This window comes from Gregarina niphandrodes (genome assembly GCF_000223845.1).
Source record: "Gregarina niphandrodes unplaced genomic scaffold scaffold00008, whole genome shotgun sequence".
Lineage (NCBI taxonomy): Eukaryota > Apicomplexa > Conoidasida > Eugregarinorida > Gregarinidae > Gregarina > Gregarina niphandrodes.
The window spans coordinates 34,862-53,064 of record NW_011645779.1 but is presented as its reverse complement, the minus strand read 5'-3'; the positions used below and the strand labels follow the sequence as shown (position 1 = coordinate 53,064).

Here is an 18,203-nt window from a genome sequence, read left to right as displayed (position 1 = left end):
TAACGCCGGACGGCGTTACCTCGCCACCGAACTCGACGGCCTGGACGCCGACTGTGGGCTTCGTTGGGACCTTGAAAGACCACGCAGGCCCAACCCGCCCGAGTACCCAAACAGGCCCGTCGACTGTGCTGGACGGCCCGGCAACCACTCCAGAGGAGGCACAAGACCACCCTTGGACCGGGCCCCGTTGGACCGGGCCCCATTGGACAGGTTTGCTTTAGACCGAGCTCCCCAGCTGGCCCGTGGTCCCCCGTTGGACCGAGGTGTACTGGACCAGGATTACTTGAGGGACGGCAGTCGGTTGAGTCCGAAAGTGGGTCCGGGTCCGGGCTTGAATGCGGCAAGTTCAGTAAAGCGGCGTGAAGGACGGTTACTGATGCAGGCAGCGGGTCGCGGAATTCCGGCGCGGAGTCCGCTATCCGGGCCGCGAGGCGGCGGTCCTGGGGCGCGAGGCGGCGGCCCTGGGGCGCGAGACGGCGGTCCCGGGACGGCGGGGTCGTGGGTAGCCGGCCCGTGGGAGAGCGACCGTCGGGCAAGTGGCCCGTGGGTGAGTGACCAGTCGAGTGCAGAAGATGTGAGTCCGATGGTTAGGTCAGCGCGGGAGTTGGAGGTATGTGAGCCACTCACGGGACAGTTGGCAGAGCATCTGCGTTCCTCGCGTGCTTGGCGGGTGTTCTGTGCTGGTGTGGGTCCGGGTAATGCCTGGGTGGAGCGAGTTGACTTTTTGGGTTGTGCTGGTGACCCCATCTCTTTCCTCTTAAGTGGGCAGAATCTTCTCTCTTACGTCCCGAGGCTACTACGGCTGGCAGAACAACCCGAACTGCGAGCCATCAGCGTCCTGTACTGCCATTTCCTCGTCGCATTCGCTGAAGCCGCCCACTACGTCGCACAGTGCACACGCGAACTGAATCTCCTCCTCCCCGTCACCGCTATCCTTAGCCAACAAATGTGGAAGCCCGGTGGCGAACTCTACCCCGTCGTCCCCTGCGGCCTCACCGAGTTCCAACTGCCCCCCGTTCGTGACCAAATTGCCAGCGACCAAATTGGCAGCGACCACGACAAAACTGGCCACGACTACCCCGGCCTCGACCAAGTGGGTAGCCGTACGGGTAGCCTGGACGCCTCCTCTGAGGCGGTCTGGCCGGAGTTTCTGGGGGGCGGTTCCCTGGTCGGCGAACTCGTCGCTGTCGAAACTGAAGACGGCTGCCGCCGGCCGGGCATCATCATCAGCCAAAGCGGCGACGCCATCCAAGTCGTGCACCGCCAGGCGCCGTTGGATGGAGCCGCGGGCGTTCGAGACACTCCCATTGTCGGACTGTTCCTCAACAAACCGACGGGAGCCGCCCTGGAGTCGTCCAAGACGGCTGAGTGCAAGATGCCAGGAACCCAATCCAAGCTTGCTACCGTCGCCGATAAGACTACTACCGCCGCCGTGGGTCCTACTGCTACCCCCGTAGGTACTATTACTACCGCCATGGGTACTAGTGACAAAGTGGCGGCCTGGTTGTCACGGGTACGGTTCAACGCATTGCCACTGGTGGTGCCGTTTCGACTGGTACGGTTTATGTTCCGTGCGATGCAATGTCGTGTACGTTGTCTTGACGTGTCATTAAATTTGTTGACATTCTTTTCGTTACCATTTCTGCAAACATTGGGTGGTGGAGAGTTGTCACAATCGGACGCAATGGAGATGGTAGAAGACGCGGCATTGATGTGGAAGACAGAACTTTCGGCGGGTGCACGAGGTGAGAAAGGAGCGGATCCAAAAGAGCGGGCGCTTATGGGATTAGGAGTGCAGTCGTTCCCTTCAATGCGGTTAGATGTAGAGGAGGATGCAGAATTATTTGCGTCGGTGTATACGCATCATATAGAACGTTTGGATAGTGGTACATGTCGACCGCCGATCGCACGTGTGCTGGAGGTGAAGGCAAATGTTTGGGAGACAGTTTCACCCCGGGAAGGTGCTTTGGGATTGCGGAAGGTCTTTGAAAAATTAGGTGAAGGACTGGACACAGTAAATGTGTTTGCACGTACAAACCTACCTACCGCCGTTCGTCTCGCCCTCGTCCTTTCGCAGTCCGACTTAGTCGCACATGACCGACCTACCGTCGTCGTCTACTGTGCCTCTGGCGATCTTGCCGACTCAGTTTCCTCTCTACTCTGGGACGATGTCTTAGAACCATTCGCCGCCAAACCTATTCAGAAGGAACCACTATCCGTCTCCCAACGATGGAAGGCCATAGACACTTCGCAGCTTGTCTTCCTTGGGCACCAAGACGCACTCCAGCAACCACCTCTCGCACCACAACCCCTCACCACCATACGAGGGGGAGACAAAACACAACCGCTTTACCTTTGGGCCACTCGCCTTACCTACGCTGGCTGGCTTGCCATACCCTTCCGTGCAGCCTGTCTACACATACTCACTCTCTTCCGAGACCAAATACTTGCCGCAAACGCTCTACACGCATCCACACACGCCCTACTCAACCAACTACCAGGCTTTCAAGACCTACCAGGACCACCTGCACCTTGGAACTCATTCCTCGACACAGCAAAACTACTCATCAGCCGGCTCGGAACCGGAGACCCTTGTCTACCACACGAATCCCAACTACGATACTACGAGCACATACTCGCCGCGGCCAAACTATTCATCGAATCACCAGCCATTGAAGCCACACAACACCTCAGACAACTCTATCTCACCAAGGCCAAACCGGACACCGCAATATTACCCGCTGCTGACCTTCTCCGCCCCCACCACATGGTACACCTACTCCAGTACAAAACCCGCATGCGGACGCTCTGCTTCACATGCGAAGGACCCACCAAAGTACGACACACACATTTCTTGCCCTACGACATCTCCCTCTTAGACGGTTTCGCCCTTTATACAAAACATGATCGATCACCAGTCCTCCAACCAAGCGTATCCTCCGAGGTAAACGCCATCCGCCTTGATTATCGATCAGAGGGGGGTATTCCGCCGGAGGGAGGAGGTCAACACGCCAGCTGGAGGTGACCGCGGACAGACAACAACCAAGCTACACGATCAGAGCCAACCGCGCCATACTAGCCGCAGCAGAACTAAACGCGGCACACCCAACCGCGACAGATGACCAGCCCTGGCGAAGGAGGTCGCGAAGTTGCCCGCGTGCAACCTTCGCGTGTCGCTGCCAAAGCTGACCGAGGGGTGGCCCACATCCTGAGGGGTGGCCCGCCTATTGCAGAAACTGCTTGTCTCAAGCCGGGCCGTCCCGACGTCTCGAGCTGAGCTCCAACTGAGTTGGCCGTGTCACTCTAGGCCGCACCACTTCAGTCCGCACCACTTCACGCCGTGCTGAGTTAGCTGGCTTCCGCACGGTCGAGCATGCGGGAGAGCGTGTCTAGGATGTCCATGGCCTGTCTGCGTGCCTCGCGGCTTTCTCGCGCCATTTGCTCGTGTGTGCGGAAACGTTTGCGTCTGGTGCGCACGGGTTCCTCCTCTTCCTCTGGTCCCTCTTCCGGTTCCTCGGCCGCTTGCTCGGCCGGCTGGAGCTCTTCGTTCCAGCACCACATGGGGTGGTCGAGCAGTTCGGTTTGGACGACGGCGTGTTGAAGAGCGGCGTCTGCATCTTCACCGGCGCCAGCGAGGGCTTCGGCAATGGTCCAGAGTTGGCGACAGAGTTCGAGGTCCTCGTCACGAGCGTCGTGTCGTGTGAACAAGTCCTGCAGCCACGGGCGCTGCAGCCGGTTGAACATGTGCACGACGGCACACGTGTGTCCGCGACCACCCAACACGAAGCGCTCCGCCGAGACCAACAACTCCAATAACCGGTCACTGCGCGTCCACAGCGTCACGAAGTCCACCTCAGGGTCCAACCAGGCCAACAACTCCGGCAAATGCTGCGCCGCGAAACACTTAGCCAAGACCGCAAGCCGATGCTGCCGGTCACGCGCACGGAATCGCACACTTCCCATCAACCTCTTCCGTCCACTCGGCGCCCGCAGCTTCAACGCCGCAGCCGCCGCAGCAGCCTCCGCAGCCGCCTCCGGCGCCTCCTGTGTGCGCTCTTGTTCGCGCACCCGCTCAGCGAACCGGAAGACCGGTCCTATGAACAAGTCGTAGTACGTCCAACCCACCTGCTCCACCGCCCGTGCGCGGAAGGCCTCAGACCGCTCCACGAAACACAGCCGCCGATGCACCTTCGCCCACTCGCTCTGGTAGTACTCCCATAACGGCAGAAATACCAGGTCTTCGTGCCCCGGACCCCGGTTCCTCTCCTCACCGGATGCCTGACGGGGTGCTCGACTGATCTCCTCATTGGACACCAGAGCGCGTTGAGGGTTCAGGCGACGGCAAGCGCGGAGTATATCGACTGCGCGGCTGTGAGAGAGCACGTACTTCAAGATGCGGTCCCGCTCGGCGCAACGCACCGCCTTCAACGCGCAGTCGATCCCCACCATCGCAGCCGGCGCATCGCGACCAAAAACATAAAACCGATTGAGGCATTGGCAGTGCGTCTGCCCGGGCTGCACCAAAGGGTTTATCGTCGGCGGCTCCCCCGGCAGTCGGGACGCCTCCGAGTCAGCTTGACCTGGGGCCTCGGCCGGAGCCTCGTCTGTATCTCTGGGCGGGGGGGCGAGATCTTCGTTTCTATAAAGTAAACCGCACCACGCGCAGTCCGCGGGCTTTAGAAAGGTCGCCACCGACCCTCCCATCGCCAGCGTCAGCGTCTCGCGTTCTATAGGCTTCAAAAAATCACTCAAGCCATATACAATAAGTCTGCAGAAAGCTAACGTGAAGATGAAGGATTGTAGGGTGAAAGGCGGAGGGAGGGGCTTCCGTTGATGGCACTCACGGGGTCACGGCACTCACTGGAGGGCCAAGAAACTTACTGTTTTGTCATGTCAAGCACATAGGCTTGCGAGCAAAAGGACGTTGGATATTTTCTCCAGAGAATTCGCCGGCAGGCCCCAGGAGCGGTTCGACGCCCACAAATTCCTCACATTGAGCTGATGCAAATTCCCTGGAGAGAAGCACTGCAACAGGTACTGCTGCGCTACTGCGTGGCATAGCGATTCCTCCAGATTCCACGTCTCCTTTGAGTGACCGAGATCTGTTTTTTGGCGCCTAGCGCATAGATTTATCAAGCGCTTTTGGTTCTCGGCCACTGCAGCCTGTTTCAGGTGCAAGAAGGCGTGAAACAAACTGTGGGCCAGTACGTAGTGGCAGATGAGGCGCGGGAGGTTGGGCTTAATGGTAATGCTTTTGACAGCCAGCAGATTCTCCCGAAGCTGAATAAATCTCATCGAGCATAATTGCGGCGCATCGGGCGCAATTTGAGACCAAGCACACGTGTGTGCGCACCCATTAATCTCGGGAGCGTCGACGAAAATAGGGATGGACATGAGCAAATTAGACATCTCTTCCGATATTTTTAGGCGGGTTCGAAAATGCTCGATGACGCGTCGTTTCAGCGCAAATGCGTCCCGGAAATTGAAGACGTGGCCGTCCAGAAGGAGCCTGCAATCATCGCAGAGCGTGGCGCTGTTCATCTTGCGCTCGCAGCACCAGCACATGGGTGTATGCTCTGCTGCGCATTCAGCACAGAGGTTCTCGACTCCTTCCCAAAATGGATGGTGATAGTAAGCGCTTGATTTTCTACGGCAAAGATTACAATGGTCCATGGTGCAGTGCTCCCTATGTAGTCGGTCAGTGTTAAAAGGAGCCTAGCTAAAATAAAAGTCAGCAGGATCATCGCTGTCATAGTCCGGGTTGGTTAGTTGATCGTCGCTGCTGGCCATGCTATACATTTGAATTTGCCACGTACCCCCAGGCATATCCGCCATTCCCGGAAGCATATGACCGATCGATAGAGATCTGATAGGATAGGGCGCAGCAGCGGTGTACACTTGGGCATCCAGCAGGTCGGTGCGGTTCCCTACAAATAACCACTCCGGGGCATTAAGGTCCTCTGGCTCCGACAAGCCTCCTGTGGCTTGACTGTTATGTTGAGAGTCCTGAAGAATATTCTCATCCCCTGTAGCTCTCATGCCGGTCCCGTTAAATCCAGTGGTTGTTGGGGTGTAATATTCGGCGCTAAGGAATAAGTCAGCTATCCGTATTGCCTCCACGGCGGTAACTGGCTTGCCCACGGCGTCATGGCCATTGATGACGACCAGATGTTTGTCCAATTGTATTATCACAGGTTGGATCCTGGCGAATTTGAGAGAAGCGGCTTGTTTCCATCTATCCGTTTGTGTGTTGTATACAAACACATGGTTGGAGGGTGCTCCCCGTGAGGCTCCACCTATTATCAGGATTCTTTGGCTCAATGCAATCACCGCGGCTTTGTCCACCTTTTCGGGCAATTCTGCACACATGTTCCAACTTGCCTGTTGTAGCCGCGCTACACGACTTTCTGTCGGAAGTCCGATCGGTGGGATCAAAAGACTGAACATACTCCCGTCAATTTGCCTCGTGGCCTGACTCCTACCGCCGAGGTAGTATAGCCTGTCATCTATAAAGACTAGTGCGGCTTGGTTTACGAACTTGGGGCATGATGTGTTCACGACGGCCCAGGAGTTTTGTCGGTTCCGAAATAGTTCCAAAGCGTTGGTGTCTGGGGCGATGGCCGCCACACAGTCGTGTCCGATGTAGGCAGTGGCTGAGTCGCGGTTGTGATCGCAGCTTGAGTTTTGTCTATGAGCAATGCTCAGTTCCTGTTTAGTGGTTGTGGTTTGTGAGAACAGACGCTTTTCCAAGCCCATAGCAAAGCCAACCGCAACGGGTTTGCACTCTTTATGTGAGTCGGCTGAGGGTTTCGCGCCGATCTCCGCGCCCATCCTGTTGGACCTGGGACGTTCAAAATAGGGTACCGAGACGAGGAGTGTGCTCTTAGCGCTGTCGAAGCCACCAAGGCATAGAACTCCAGTCTCCATAGGGCAGCACCTGCTGCCAAGTGGCAGCTGTGTTTTCCTTTTGCTGTCTATCGTTTTCTCTTTCCAACCAAACACGTTATCTCGTCGCTCAAGAGTCAATGTCTTCATATGGACCACCAACGACTTACCCACATTGTTCACAAACACCGCCTGTACTGACCATTTCTTGTCCACCATGCTAATCAATGTAAAGCCGGCTGCAACTCCGTCTTGCAAAACGCGGTTTTCTCTGAAACGCGATTTCAACACCACTGAGCAACGACCTCCCGTTCGACGCGACGACCACCACCACCTAGAACGCCAAGACGTTCCGCTGCAGGAGAAACGCGGACCTCTGAGAAGAGCAGACTCACGACGGGCCACCGCTTCTCGAAACACCAACCGCCCCACTTGACAAAATCCACGCAACGCTAACGTAAATGTCGCATACGACACCTGGGCACCCACCTTGCCAGCCACATACCATGCCAGGTGCCAGAACATACCACAAAAAAACCCGAACCCGACCCCTCAAATGTTGGCATAAATTAGACAAATTTCCAGCCACAAAATGTCGACCAACCCACAAGTGAAGAATCAATCGCTTATTACACTGCTGCAACCCGGCAGCAATCGGACACTACTTGAAGGGTTGCCGTTGGCGGCAATAATCCAAGCAGTAGCTCAGCCCGACATTTCTGGAATGATCAATCTACCGTCGATCACGTTCATGGCGGACATTGCAACGATCCCCGTTGACATAGCAGCTGGTGCAATTATGAATCACGGATTCTCGATTGAACGTGCAATTCTGCAAACAGCGTATCGTGTATTGAAGAGGGACCCAACATTTGTGTTCAAAACACAGCAGCCGCCAAATCCGGAAACAGCGAGGACTGACATAGCTGAAGCGGCGATTGGAGTCGCAATCATGTCGATCAAGTACTGCCAAACAGAACCACTCCAATTTTGTCCACTGGGCGTGGTTCTAGCGATATGTTTTTGCCTAGCGCTGCAAGCAGGCTAGCTGGCAACCGTAGCAATGACCGGATCAAGCAAATTACAACTCTGATTTCCTGCTTAGGGCGTCCCCCACTAGCAGCCCTCGCCGTCTTCCATAGTCCTGAAGCCACCATCAACCACATGACTAAAGCTATGGCAGGCCACAAATGGGCAAACATGATTGATAGGGTAGATGACAACATGATTAGGCGGCCGGAGTTCACCCCAGACTGGTTAAGTGGCTCAGCACTCACCGCAGCTTCTACTTCCATCCACACTTTAACGGAAACACCGAATTCCCGCAATCAGATATGAAAGGATCGCCGAGGGATTGTTCAACCGTAAGAAGCAAGCAGCGCCCTCGAAGTCTGACCTGGACAATAAACCGACCATCGTGATTGGCAACGGACGGCACGTGCTCAGAGCAGGGCGTCTTAGGGCACTTATTCAATGCACACACAGTCAAAATGGTCCTCGGAATGGAAGCAAAGGTGGTGGGCAGGTACTCACCAGTGACGAGAAAGTACAATTAGCAGCAGCTCATGGAGAGAAAGACTATCCTAGTGCAGTGATTGTCCATGGAGAGGAATCTAGCAAGGAGTTCGCCCTAGCTGCGGTCCGATCAGGAAACGAAGATGTCACTTCTTGCCCGTGGGCCCGAGCTCGTCTGATCTTGGATATTCTATCCGTACTAAAGAGAACATCTTCGTATATCCAAGATCAGACGAGCTCGTGCCCAGGGGCAAGAAGTGACATCTTCCGCGGAGACAGTTGCACAAAACATTGCGCGCTATCTCGGCTTGGGTGCGATCTAACGAGGCGAGCCGTCCACGTCTTTGTTGGCTCAACACGCCCCCACAGCTCGCTAAGTGAAGGGAGGCAGAAGCCCAGTAAAGATGCGCCACTCCTCGTCTGGAGTGGCAGCCGAACTTGCTCACCGCGAACCTCCGTGCCTGATGCTTGTGCGCCCGGACCGCTGACCTGCGTTCGTGTAACCTCCGTAACCCGCATGGGTAACGACCACCTAGCCGGGGTCCACGTGGGAGCCACCGGTCCTCCTCGCGCTCCTGCCTGCGACCCTGGCTCCATTGGCACGACTACGGTGTCCCCAACGTGCAGCTCCGCGGCTCCTACAGTCTCCAGCGGTCGGTCGTTGAGCATCATGACCCGCAGACGTACCTCCACGAGCGCCGCGCGGTCTCGCTGCTGCGTCTCCTCGTCCCGGCCAACTTCTGGAAGAGCGCGAACAACGGTACGCGTCCGTAGAGCGCCCCGTACGGACTCACCCCAGAACTGATGCGAGGCGTCGTGTTATGGGTCCTGACAACCGCAGCCACCATGTGTGACAGATTCCTTTGCCCCTCCTGCCATAGCCCGGATCGGAAGCTTCGTTTATGCCACTCCCCTGCGGTCTGTATGTAGCTGTTGTCCGACCTCAATCATTTGGTCACTGCGTCGTGAAATACTCCTTTGAAACTCGTCCCGTTGTCCGTAAGTACGATGCGTGGAATTCCGAAGGCACCACCCAGCCGCGATAGAATATCTCGACCGTCTGCCGTGCTGCCACTAGGCTTGTGATCCACGCCCCCAGGTGCCGCGTGGCGTGATCCACAGCCACCAGTACCCACCAGTTCCGATCACCGAGGTTGAGAGGCCCAACGTGATCCAGCGACACCAAATCCAAAGCAACAGCAGCATCAAGGTTGCCTCCCGGCACGGGATGGATAATCGGAGCTCGACGGCATACGCGTGCGCCCACGAGGCAGTCCTTAACCGTCTGCGCCACATCCGCAGCCAAGCCCGGTCAGTAGAATAGGCCCATCACTCGCTTCCTGGTCCTCCCACGTGACCGGCCGATCCTTTGCGATACAACGAGATAACTCTGGTGCGCAGTCACTCAGGCACATACACCTTCCCTGAGGCCGTATGTCGCCGCCACTTGCCGTCCTTCCAAACCCCTACTATCCCCTCCGGGGGCATTGACTTGTACGCCGCCGTGAAGTCTTCCTCCGTCGGCCGGTTCGCGTGAATTAGTGCAAGCCAATTCGCCCTTCCTTGCCGGTGTGCGAGGACACTGTTAACCCCCCAAAACGAGTGAAGTAATTGTGGACCATTCCCCTTGACAATTCCTACCCCCATATGTGCAACCACCGCGCCACCAAGGGCCATCTGTTACACAAGAGCCTGCGTCTCCTGTGACGTAGCGCGACAAACAGTGCGGCATGCAGATTAGCATGATCGGTCCTCACATTGAAATAAGCAAGATCGACGTAGTCAGCCCACTTGTCTATAGCCCACTTGACCAGCAAAGGGTTCTCTCTCACGGGTATCCCACTTGCATCCGGCAGCGGGAAACTTCTTGGACGCAAACTCCAGAGGCACCTCCAGAGGCACCTCACGTCCCTCTTGGCTCTGCTTCAGAACTGCGCCAATCCCCCAACTCCGGCGCATCCGTCTCAATGATATAGGGCTGGCCAGGCTCTGGTGTGTGAAGTAACACCGCCCCGACTACTGCCGTCCATAGCGCGCTGAAACTCGGCCGGTGAGTTCTTGATCCCGAAAGGTATCACGTTAAACTCAAAAAGCCCTAACGGCGTGACGAACGCAGTAAGATGCCTACTCTCCTCAGCGATGGGTACATTCCAGAACCCTGACGACATGTCAAGCGTACAGTAAATGCGATGGCCCGCCGCAGTCCTTAAGTGATCCCAGATTCTTGGAATCGGATAGGAGTCCCCAACCATTGACCCCTATCTTCTCACAGTCATCCCTTCTCAAAATACTCAGGCCTGCGCCTGTATCCTTGTAAAATTCCAACTCGACCCCCTTGACCCTCGTCGGCCCCACATCGTCGTCATCAAAATCCAAGCTCATTCCCTTGGCCAACTCACTCACCGATGGCCCCACATCGTCGTCGTCCTCAACCAACGAGTTGCCCACGGCCGCTCGTCCATTCGACTTCACAGGTCCGGAAGCCGACGTACGCGTTCGCGCCTGCTGCGCCTCGACCTGCATCATATCGTCGCCTCGCTTTCGTCTCCGTCGATCGCCTCGCTTCTGTCTCCGTCGATCGTCTGCCTCAATCTCCTCGTTAATGAACTTCTGCGCCGCTCGCAGGTAGTCACGCCTCCATCGGTCGCCTCCATCGGTCGCCTCTCACTTGGAACGTTGTCCGTCCCCTACTCAGCTCCACGAACGCCCTCATAGCAGCGTCCTGGTCAGTCAGACAGGTCCCATCGCACACAACGCTCCTGTGACCTTTCCGACCACAATTGAAACACTTGTCGTCCTGGCTCGAACAAGCTTTCTTCTGGTGGCCGCTACGGCCACAACCCCCACATCTCCTCGCACCGTAATGATTACCATTACCGAAACGACCGTCAGACCGCTCCGCAGGCCATCTCATGGCTGCCAACACAGGGGGGGGCTCCACGCTCGCTTAACGGCGACAACTTCCGTGACGGCTCGAGAACTGAACTCCTGGAGGACTTCAGCGCCATATGGAAAGCCTTCGCCCAACCATCGTCAAGAGCCGCTGCCAGAATGCAACTTCAACACGTCCGCTCCAATACCGGCTGTCGTTCCCCTGCGAGCTGTCAGACTAACAAATCGCCCTCTGTCGCGTCCGCCGAATCCTCCTCTTCAGTCACAGCGCAAAAGACAGGGAACTTGCTCTTGTAGAGGTGCTCCCTCCACTCCCTTCGTTCTCTCGAGCGCATCCTGCCTGCCGACGGCGGAAACCTTGGCACCTACCGGCAGCCGATCCATCAGTCCAGCAGCTGTCGCCAATGTGCTGTCCTCGTGGTGGATGCCGACTATCCGGCCCCGCTCGTCGGAGATGCTCCCGTCCGTACTCTCCCTGGGCGAGCCGTTTACGTCTTTGCCGGCTCAGTCGTCTGGCGCCATTATGTTAGAGACTGTGTCTCGTACCCTAATTTTGTCTGCGACCAAAACGACCCTGTTCCGACCCTCCCCGTGACTGCAGCTAATAACTAGTTGTCCCACCTTACCCTCTTGCAGACAGTGACTTCTAACACTGCTAATTCGTGAGCCTATTTACTCAACAACCTACTCAGTCTACTCCATCTTAAGTCTACTCCACCTCAAGTCTACTTCATCTTAAGTCTACTTCATCTTAAGCCCACCCGATCCTGAGTTCATTCAACCCGTTGTTAGTCGTGATGAAGTTCATTAGTCTAATCACGTTCGCTGTTTCAAACGAGTTAGTGGATGCGATTTTGTGGCATCCTAAGCTGGTATTGGAAAAGCGTCCGTATCTCGAGAGCAAGAGGCATGATGCCAGGAAGCATAAGGACTTATTGAAATCTCAGGGATGGTGGTCGACACGGAAGGATTTACTTGACGAGGGTGAGAACTTGCCGGCCAAATTTGACTGGAGAAATGTCAACGGAATCTCATTCGTTACCCGAGATCTAAATCAGCACATTCCTAAGTACTGCGGTAGTTGTTGGGCGCACGCTGCTATCAGCAGCCTAAGCGATCGCCTGAAGATCATGCGCAACGGGACATGGCCAGATATGTAAGCTCGACCCGCCCCTCACAACTTTCAGGACCACCCACGAGCATATCTGGCCTGGTATTAAACCACGCGGCATTCGACCGCCTGGCATTCGACCGCCTGGCATTCGACCGCCTGGCATTCGACCGCCTGGCATTCGACCGCCTGGCATTCGACCGCCTGGAATGGGAGCAGGATAACCCTTTCGTTTTGTAGTCAGTTGTCAGTACAGTTTGCTCTCAATTGTCTTACAGAGGCGGGGACATGTTTTGGTGGTAGCGATCTAATGTTATATGATGAAATCCATAAAACGGGCGGTATCCCGGACGAGACGTGTGAGAGTTACGTGGCGGACGACGAAGTGTGTGAAGCGCAGAATCGTTGTCGGAACTGTTTCGGTCCTCCGGGCGCGGGGCATTGTTTCCCACAGCCCGTGTATGATGTGTATGGTGTAAGTGGTCTGGGGTACCTGGAAGGGCCCGGTCTTGATCACCACATGACCTCCCACAAAAGGCTGCTTCGGACCTCGCCTGGCACTACCTCGCCTAGCACTACGTCGACCAACGCTACCTTGCCCTTGGTTAGCACCCTAGGCAGCACCTCGGATCGTCGGATGACTAATGCAGATATGGTTGCGGCTATGAAGGCCGAGATATTCGCTCGAGGACCTATCTCTTGCGTCGTTGACGCGGAGACAATGTTCAATCTCACAAGCACTGGAATCGTCGACGTCCCGGGCCGGGAAGTGAACCATGTGATCTCCGTCGGTGGCTGGGACGTAGAGGAAACCACGCAAAAGGAATACTGGGTCATTCGCAATTCTTGGGGCACCTATTGGGCAGACCGGGGCTGGGGCAAGATCTACACTGGACACAACTACGCCTTCATCGAAGCATTCTGCTCATGGGCCATACCCAAGCTGCCAAATACTCGGATCTCGCACCACCAGGATTCTCCTCGCATTGAAGAGCTGTAACGCTTGCTGGATTATTTATCCAAAGCCACGGAGTCACACAAGCCGTGGGCACGTGGTTCAATACGGGGAATGTAACGAGGAGAACCCTACTTACTTTGGAACTTCAACTTGATCACTTTTAGTCATGTGTGTCCGTGTGTCCTGTCCGTAAGGGAGGAGGTTGAACAGATGATGTATGGCCGAAGGAAGGTGGCAACGAGGTCAAGTCATCATGGTTCTTATGACAAGGGCTACACCCGTGCTACAATTGCGCGTAAAGAGGGAAACGATCTGGCGAGAGTAAGGAACTTACTGGTTCTGCCAGTCCAGGCTGGAATCTGGAACTCGACGCCATGAAGTTAGAATCCTAGTAATCGCGAATCAGCAATTCGTAGTGAACACGTTACCGGGTCTTACACACGTCACATCGAAAAATCTCCCCGTCACACCGAAAAATCTCCCCGTCACACCGGGGCCAGTGTTTACGAAAGTCGGGTGCATGGCCTGGTGCTACATGGTGAAGTCAAATATGATAACGTCACTAGTGGGTTTACAGGGATGGATAGTTTTAAATGGCGCGGTATAGTGTTCTGACTGATGCTGCCGATCGGTCACGGGTTTCCGGCGGAGCGAGCAGAACCCGATGACCGAAGTTGCTGTGTGCGGTGTCCCTCTTATCATCGTCCCCCTTATTGTCCTAAATTACATTGGGAAATGCCCTACTGCCGAATTGAGACGAACGTGGCCGCTGATAAGGTGACCCCTCAGATGGCTGAGGAGCTAGGCAAGCTTGTAGCCAAGACCACGGGCAAGCCTCTCAGCGTAATTATACCCACCAGCCTCCTCACCCACCAGCCTCCTCACCCACCAGCCTCCTCACCCTCCTCACCAGCCCCCTCCAACCGGTATTGTGTTCCTTTCCGCCCACCACACCAGTGTCTCATCCACTGACGACATCCACATGTTCAGTACTGTGCGGGGGCTATTGTTCCAGGCGTTCCCATGTCCTTCGGCGGCGACGCGGCGACCCCATGCGCACAGGCGGTATTGATGAGCATTGGCTGTCTTGGTGGCGACTTGAATAAAAGACACTCGAAAGCCATTGCGGACTTTACGAACAAGACTCTGGGTGTGGCACCCGATCGGATGTATATCCAGTTCGTGGACGCTGCTGGTAGCAACGTTGGCTTCAACGGAAACACTTTTTAGGCTATGATGGTAACTGTGGGAAAAATGGACTAGCCTTGTGGGCTGGTCGTTATGTTGGGCTGGTCGGTATGTTGGGCTGGTTGAGGTTAGAAGCTCTCCAGAACCCGGTAAGATTCGGAGGATTTCCCAGATTGCTTGTTCCCTTTAAGAACGGCGCCATCTTCGTCGTCGGAGAAGTCGTCGTCGGTCAATTCCTGCATTGCCTGTTGTTGTTTGTACCACTCCTCCTGTTGACGCAGCCACCAGTACTGTCGGTTAGCTTCGTTCCACAACCCGTACGAGAACTGGTTCGGGTCGAAGCGGTAGAGACCCTGCGATTGCAAGGTCCGCGTGACCATGTCCTGCATCTCCCACGACGGCGGCTGGTGGGCACAGTAGCCCGAGGCGAGCTGATTCCCGCCCAAAGCGGTCAGATATCGCTGCACGTCTCCCTCGAGTCCAGACGGGAACTGGGCCGAAGGCCGCGCCCCAGGATACTGCGCTCCATGATACTGCGCTCCAGGAAACTGAGCTCCAGACGGCTGGGCCCATGTAGCCTGGCCTCTGGGAGCCTGGACCCCGGAAGGCTGGGCCCACGCTGAGGGCTGGACCCCGGATGGCTGGGCCAGCTGGACGTAATATCCGGGTTGAGTCACATTACCCGACTCAACCCTCAAGACCGAGGCAATGGGTGAGACACCGGGCGAAACGGCATGATTATAGTGGGGCAGATTCTGCACGTGGTTCGTCGGAACAGAACCAGTCGGGGCAGGGCCGCCTGCCGTCCTCTGGAGGGGTACCGTGCTGGCGGCTGCGGGGCCTGCCGCTGCCGGTGGCTGGATGTGAACCCTGTAAGGCGGCGGGCGGGCGTTATGGTGGACGGGACATGTGCCGGGCTTCGCCTCACCACCACCTGAGGGGGGCGAGATATATAGTTGTACGGTCGTGGCCGCGGCAACCAATGCGATTTCCGGCAGCCGATTCTTCGCTCCCGTTTGGCTCTTCATTGCGCGAATTAAAATAAGACCGACTACGGGGTCAACCAAGTGTTAATAAAAATTAGTGGTTGAGACCTAACAGCGTGAGTGCCCAATGGCTCAGCAGGTCTCCCTGCTTATGCTGTCCTCCTGTCCGACGAACAACCGAGCTGAAGCGTCACTGGGGCCATTCACCTTTTCGTACCGAGAAATTTCACACCCACATTTCTTTGAGTAACCATTTCTGTTGTATGAAGAAGTCGCGTAAAGTCCTGCTCACTGGCGCTGCTATCACCCCCTCACTAGTCTGCCACAGCATCCGTGTGGGCGCAATCGCAGAAAATGGCGGCAAGGAGATTATTCCGAACCTGATTTACATGTTAACGAACGAATTCGTACAGTATTGCTCGCTGGAGGATTATGACCGTCTGATTCCCATGGAAGCTCGGGAAGTTCTCAGGGAGAAATCGCTGTACGATAAAGAGGACATCGATCAGCGGATTGAGACGCGTAGGCTGCTATTCTGGCGCAACGCGGAGGACGGCGCTGCTAAAGTTGCAATGGATATGGCGAATAAGCTTGCGGAGTTTGGGAATGGTCTTGACGACTTCACAGATGTATCAAGGGACGACTTTGAAGACATGGTGAATGTACGAGGCGATCGCGAGGGTGACTATCTTGCGGACATGTACATCGTTACCTGGAAGGCCGAGACAGAGACGAAAAAGGCCGTGCTGAAGCTAACCGGATGTGGTGAAGCAGGATGTGGTCACTTGTTTAAAGAAGTAAGAGCGTACTGCAGACTGAAGGAATGTAGACATGTACTGAAGCTGTATCAGTATGGCATGTACTATGACCATCATCGTGTCGGGTTATGCATCCTGACTGAGCTCCTGCAAGGCGTAGATATGATTGTCCCCGTCACTGGGAAAAGATCAAGGAAGCTTACGCATGCCTAGAGCGGTATGGAATGGTTTAGGCATTAGCAGAGCCCCCGTGCGCTGATAACAGCGTCGCGCTATATGGAGACTCCGTCGCTACGGTATCTACTTCGTGGCCACACACTTGCTGAGACGACGAGAGGTGGACGTTGACTTGGGTCCGCTAGCATATGGTCGAGACCAACTACTACCTCAGACACCTGTATCCTCGAATGTGGTCCCGCGTAGACTAGTTGGCTACCAGGTGGGCCTAACTGCAAGATATCGCGCCGCCTTGACGGCGGTAGCCGGCCCGAACGTCCAAGAGCCAGTTCGAGCACACACTGACCGCGACAGTGACTTCTACAAGTATTCCGTCTGGTGCAATGCGAAGGACGGCGCTGCTAAAATTGCAATGGATATGGCGAATAAGCTGGCGCAGTTCGGGAATGGTCTTGACGACTTCACAGATGTATGAAGGGACGACTTTGAAGATATAATAAATGTACGAGGCGATCGAGAGGGTGACTGCCTTGCGGACGTGTACATCGTTACGTGGAAGGCCGAGACAGAGACGAAAAGGGCTGTCCTGAAGCTAACGGGATGTGATGAAGTAGGACGTAGTCACTTCTGTAAAGAAGTTAGAGCGTACTGCAGACTGAAGAAATGTAGACATGTACCGTAGCTGTATGGCATGTACTATGACCATCGTCGTGTAGGGTTTTACATCCTGATTGAGCTCCTGGAAGGGGAAACAGGATATGATCATTACCGTCACTGGAAAAGATCAAGGAAGCTTACGCATGCCTAGAGCGGTATGGAGTGATCCATAACGATTGACGAAGACGGCGGTGACGGTGATGACGAACAAAGCAGTTGAATAACCGGTTTGTTCGTCATCACCGTCACCGCCGTCTTCGTCAATGCCGTCGTCCGAAGCGCGGCTGCACCGGACCCCCTCAAGAGGAGGAGCATCGTTTCTGTCCCATCCATCGACCCCGACCAAGATACAAGTTTTTTGGGATAGACAAGAACGATAAATTACGCAGTATCCTCTTGAGTTAGCGGTAGAAGGTTTCATAACAAGTGCAATCACGAAAGGCAAAGAATAATACAGTTCATTGCGTGCTCGCGCTCAACAAAGTATGTATTTACACACACACCCTCATGGAGTAAATCCCTACATGTTATCGGTGGCATAGTCATCCCCGGTGACGTCGGACCAAGATGTCCCCGGACCAAGAGATGTAAGGGGCAGGTACGAAAGAGTATCTAGCGCAATATGGTTTTAAGATTAATTATAAGAAGTCATCGATAGATGATGACCAAGCTGACGTACACATGTCGCCGGAGAAGGCCTTTGAAGTTCGTAACAAGATACTACGGAAAGCCCTGGTCGACTCAGAGATTGATAGTAAAGAAGGGACGATCCTGAGTAAAGAAAGGAAGATCGAATCAGGTACGATCCTGAATCCAATCAATGTTTATAATCTAAGCTCGCGAAAGCAGAAAGACCAGACCATACAATAGCGCTGGCTACAATACAAACTATAACGCGAACAATAATGCCAATAAGAAGAAGCCATATACACGGAGCAATCACCAATGGATACGTACCACCTCGATGAGCCACCCACCAATGGACACGTACCACCTCGATGAGCCACCCACCAATGGACACGTACCACCTCGATGAGCCACCCACCAATGGACGACGTACCGACTTCGATGAGCCA

General features: G+C 55.2%; 8 protein-coding genes across 8 annotated transcripts; 4 read left to right on the top strand and 4 right to left on the bottom strand.

Annotated features, from left to right (window-relative positions):
- Positions 1-583: 583 nt before the first annotated feature.
- GNI_053930 (hypothetical protein) lies at positions 584-2,948 on the top strand (the record flags this gene model as incomplete). Its single annotated transcript, XM_011131557.1, has 2 exons — positions 584-2,836; positions 2,880-2,948. The coding sequence occupies 2 exons, from the start codon at positions 584-586 to the stop codon at positions 2,946-2,948; spliced, it is 2,322 nt and encodes a 773-aa protein (XP_011129859.1).
- Positions 2,949-3,348: 400 nt separating this feature from the next.
- On the bottom strand, positions 3,349-4,892 carry GNI_053920 (hypothetical protein; the record flags this gene model as incomplete). Its single annotated transcript, XM_011131556.1, has 2 exons — positions 3,349-4,768; positions 4,882-4,892. The coding sequence occupies 2 exons, from the start codon at positions 4,890-4,892 to the stop codon at positions 3,349-3,351; spliced, it is 1,431 nt and encodes a 476-aa protein (XP_011129858.1).
- An 823-nt stretch (positions 4,893-5,715) lies between these two features.
- GNI_053910 (kelch repeat protein) lies at positions 5,716-7,410 on the bottom strand (the record flags this gene model as incomplete). The annotated part of the gene is made up of 1 exon (XM_011131555.1): positions 5,716-7,410. One exon carries the CDS (start codon positions 7,408-7,410, stop codon positions 5,716-5,718), a length of 1,695 nt encoding a protein of 564 aa, XP_011129857.1.
- Positions 7,411-10,569: 3,159 nt separating this feature from the next.
- GNI_053900 (hypothetical protein) lies at positions 10,570-10,923 on the bottom strand (the record flags this gene model as incomplete). Its single annotated transcript, XM_011131554.1, has 1 exon — positions 10,570-10,923. One exon carries the CDS (start codon positions 10,921-10,923, stop codon positions 10,570-10,572), a length of 354 nt encoding a protein of 117 aa, XP_011129856.1.
- A 1,166-nt stretch (positions 10,924-12,089) lies between these two features.
- Positions 12,090-13,403, top strand: GNI_053890 (papain family cysteine protease; the record flags this gene model as incomplete). Its single annotated transcript, XM_011131553.1, has 2 exons — positions 12,090-12,448; positions 12,644-13,403. The coding sequence occupies 2 exons, from the start codon at positions 12,090-12,092 to the stop codon at positions 13,401-13,403; spliced, it is 1,119 nt and encodes a 372-aa protein (XP_011129855.1).
- A 693-nt stretch (positions 13,404-14,096) lies between these two features.
- GNI_053880 (macrophage migration inhibitory factor) lies at positions 14,097-14,591 on the top strand (the record flags this gene model as incomplete). Its single annotated transcript, XM_011131552.1, has 2 exons — positions 14,097-14,204; positions 14,352-14,591. The coding sequence occupies 2 exons, from the start codon at positions 14,097-14,099 to the stop codon at positions 14,589-14,591; spliced, it is 348 nt and encodes a 115-aa protein (XP_011129854.1).
- Positions 14,592-14,677: 86 nt separating this feature from the next.
- Positions 14,678-14,938, bottom strand: GNI_053870 (hypothetical protein; the record flags this gene model as incomplete). The annotated part of the gene is made up of 1 exon (XM_011131551.1): positions 14,678-14,938. The coding sequence occupies one exon, from the start codon at positions 14,936-14,938 to the stop codon at positions 14,678-14,680; it is 261 nt and encodes an 86-aa protein (XP_011129853.1).
- Positions 14,939-15,798: 860 nt separating this feature from the next.
- GNI_053860 (hypothetical protein) lies at positions 15,799-16,506 on the top strand (the record flags this gene model as incomplete). Its single annotated transcript, XM_011131550.1, has 1 exon — positions 15,799-16,506. The coding sequence occupies one exon, from the start codon at positions 15,799-15,801 to the stop codon at positions 16,504-16,506; it is 708 nt and encodes a 235-aa protein (XP_011129852.1).
- Between the last annotated feature and the right edge of the window lie 1,697 nt (positions 16,507-18,203).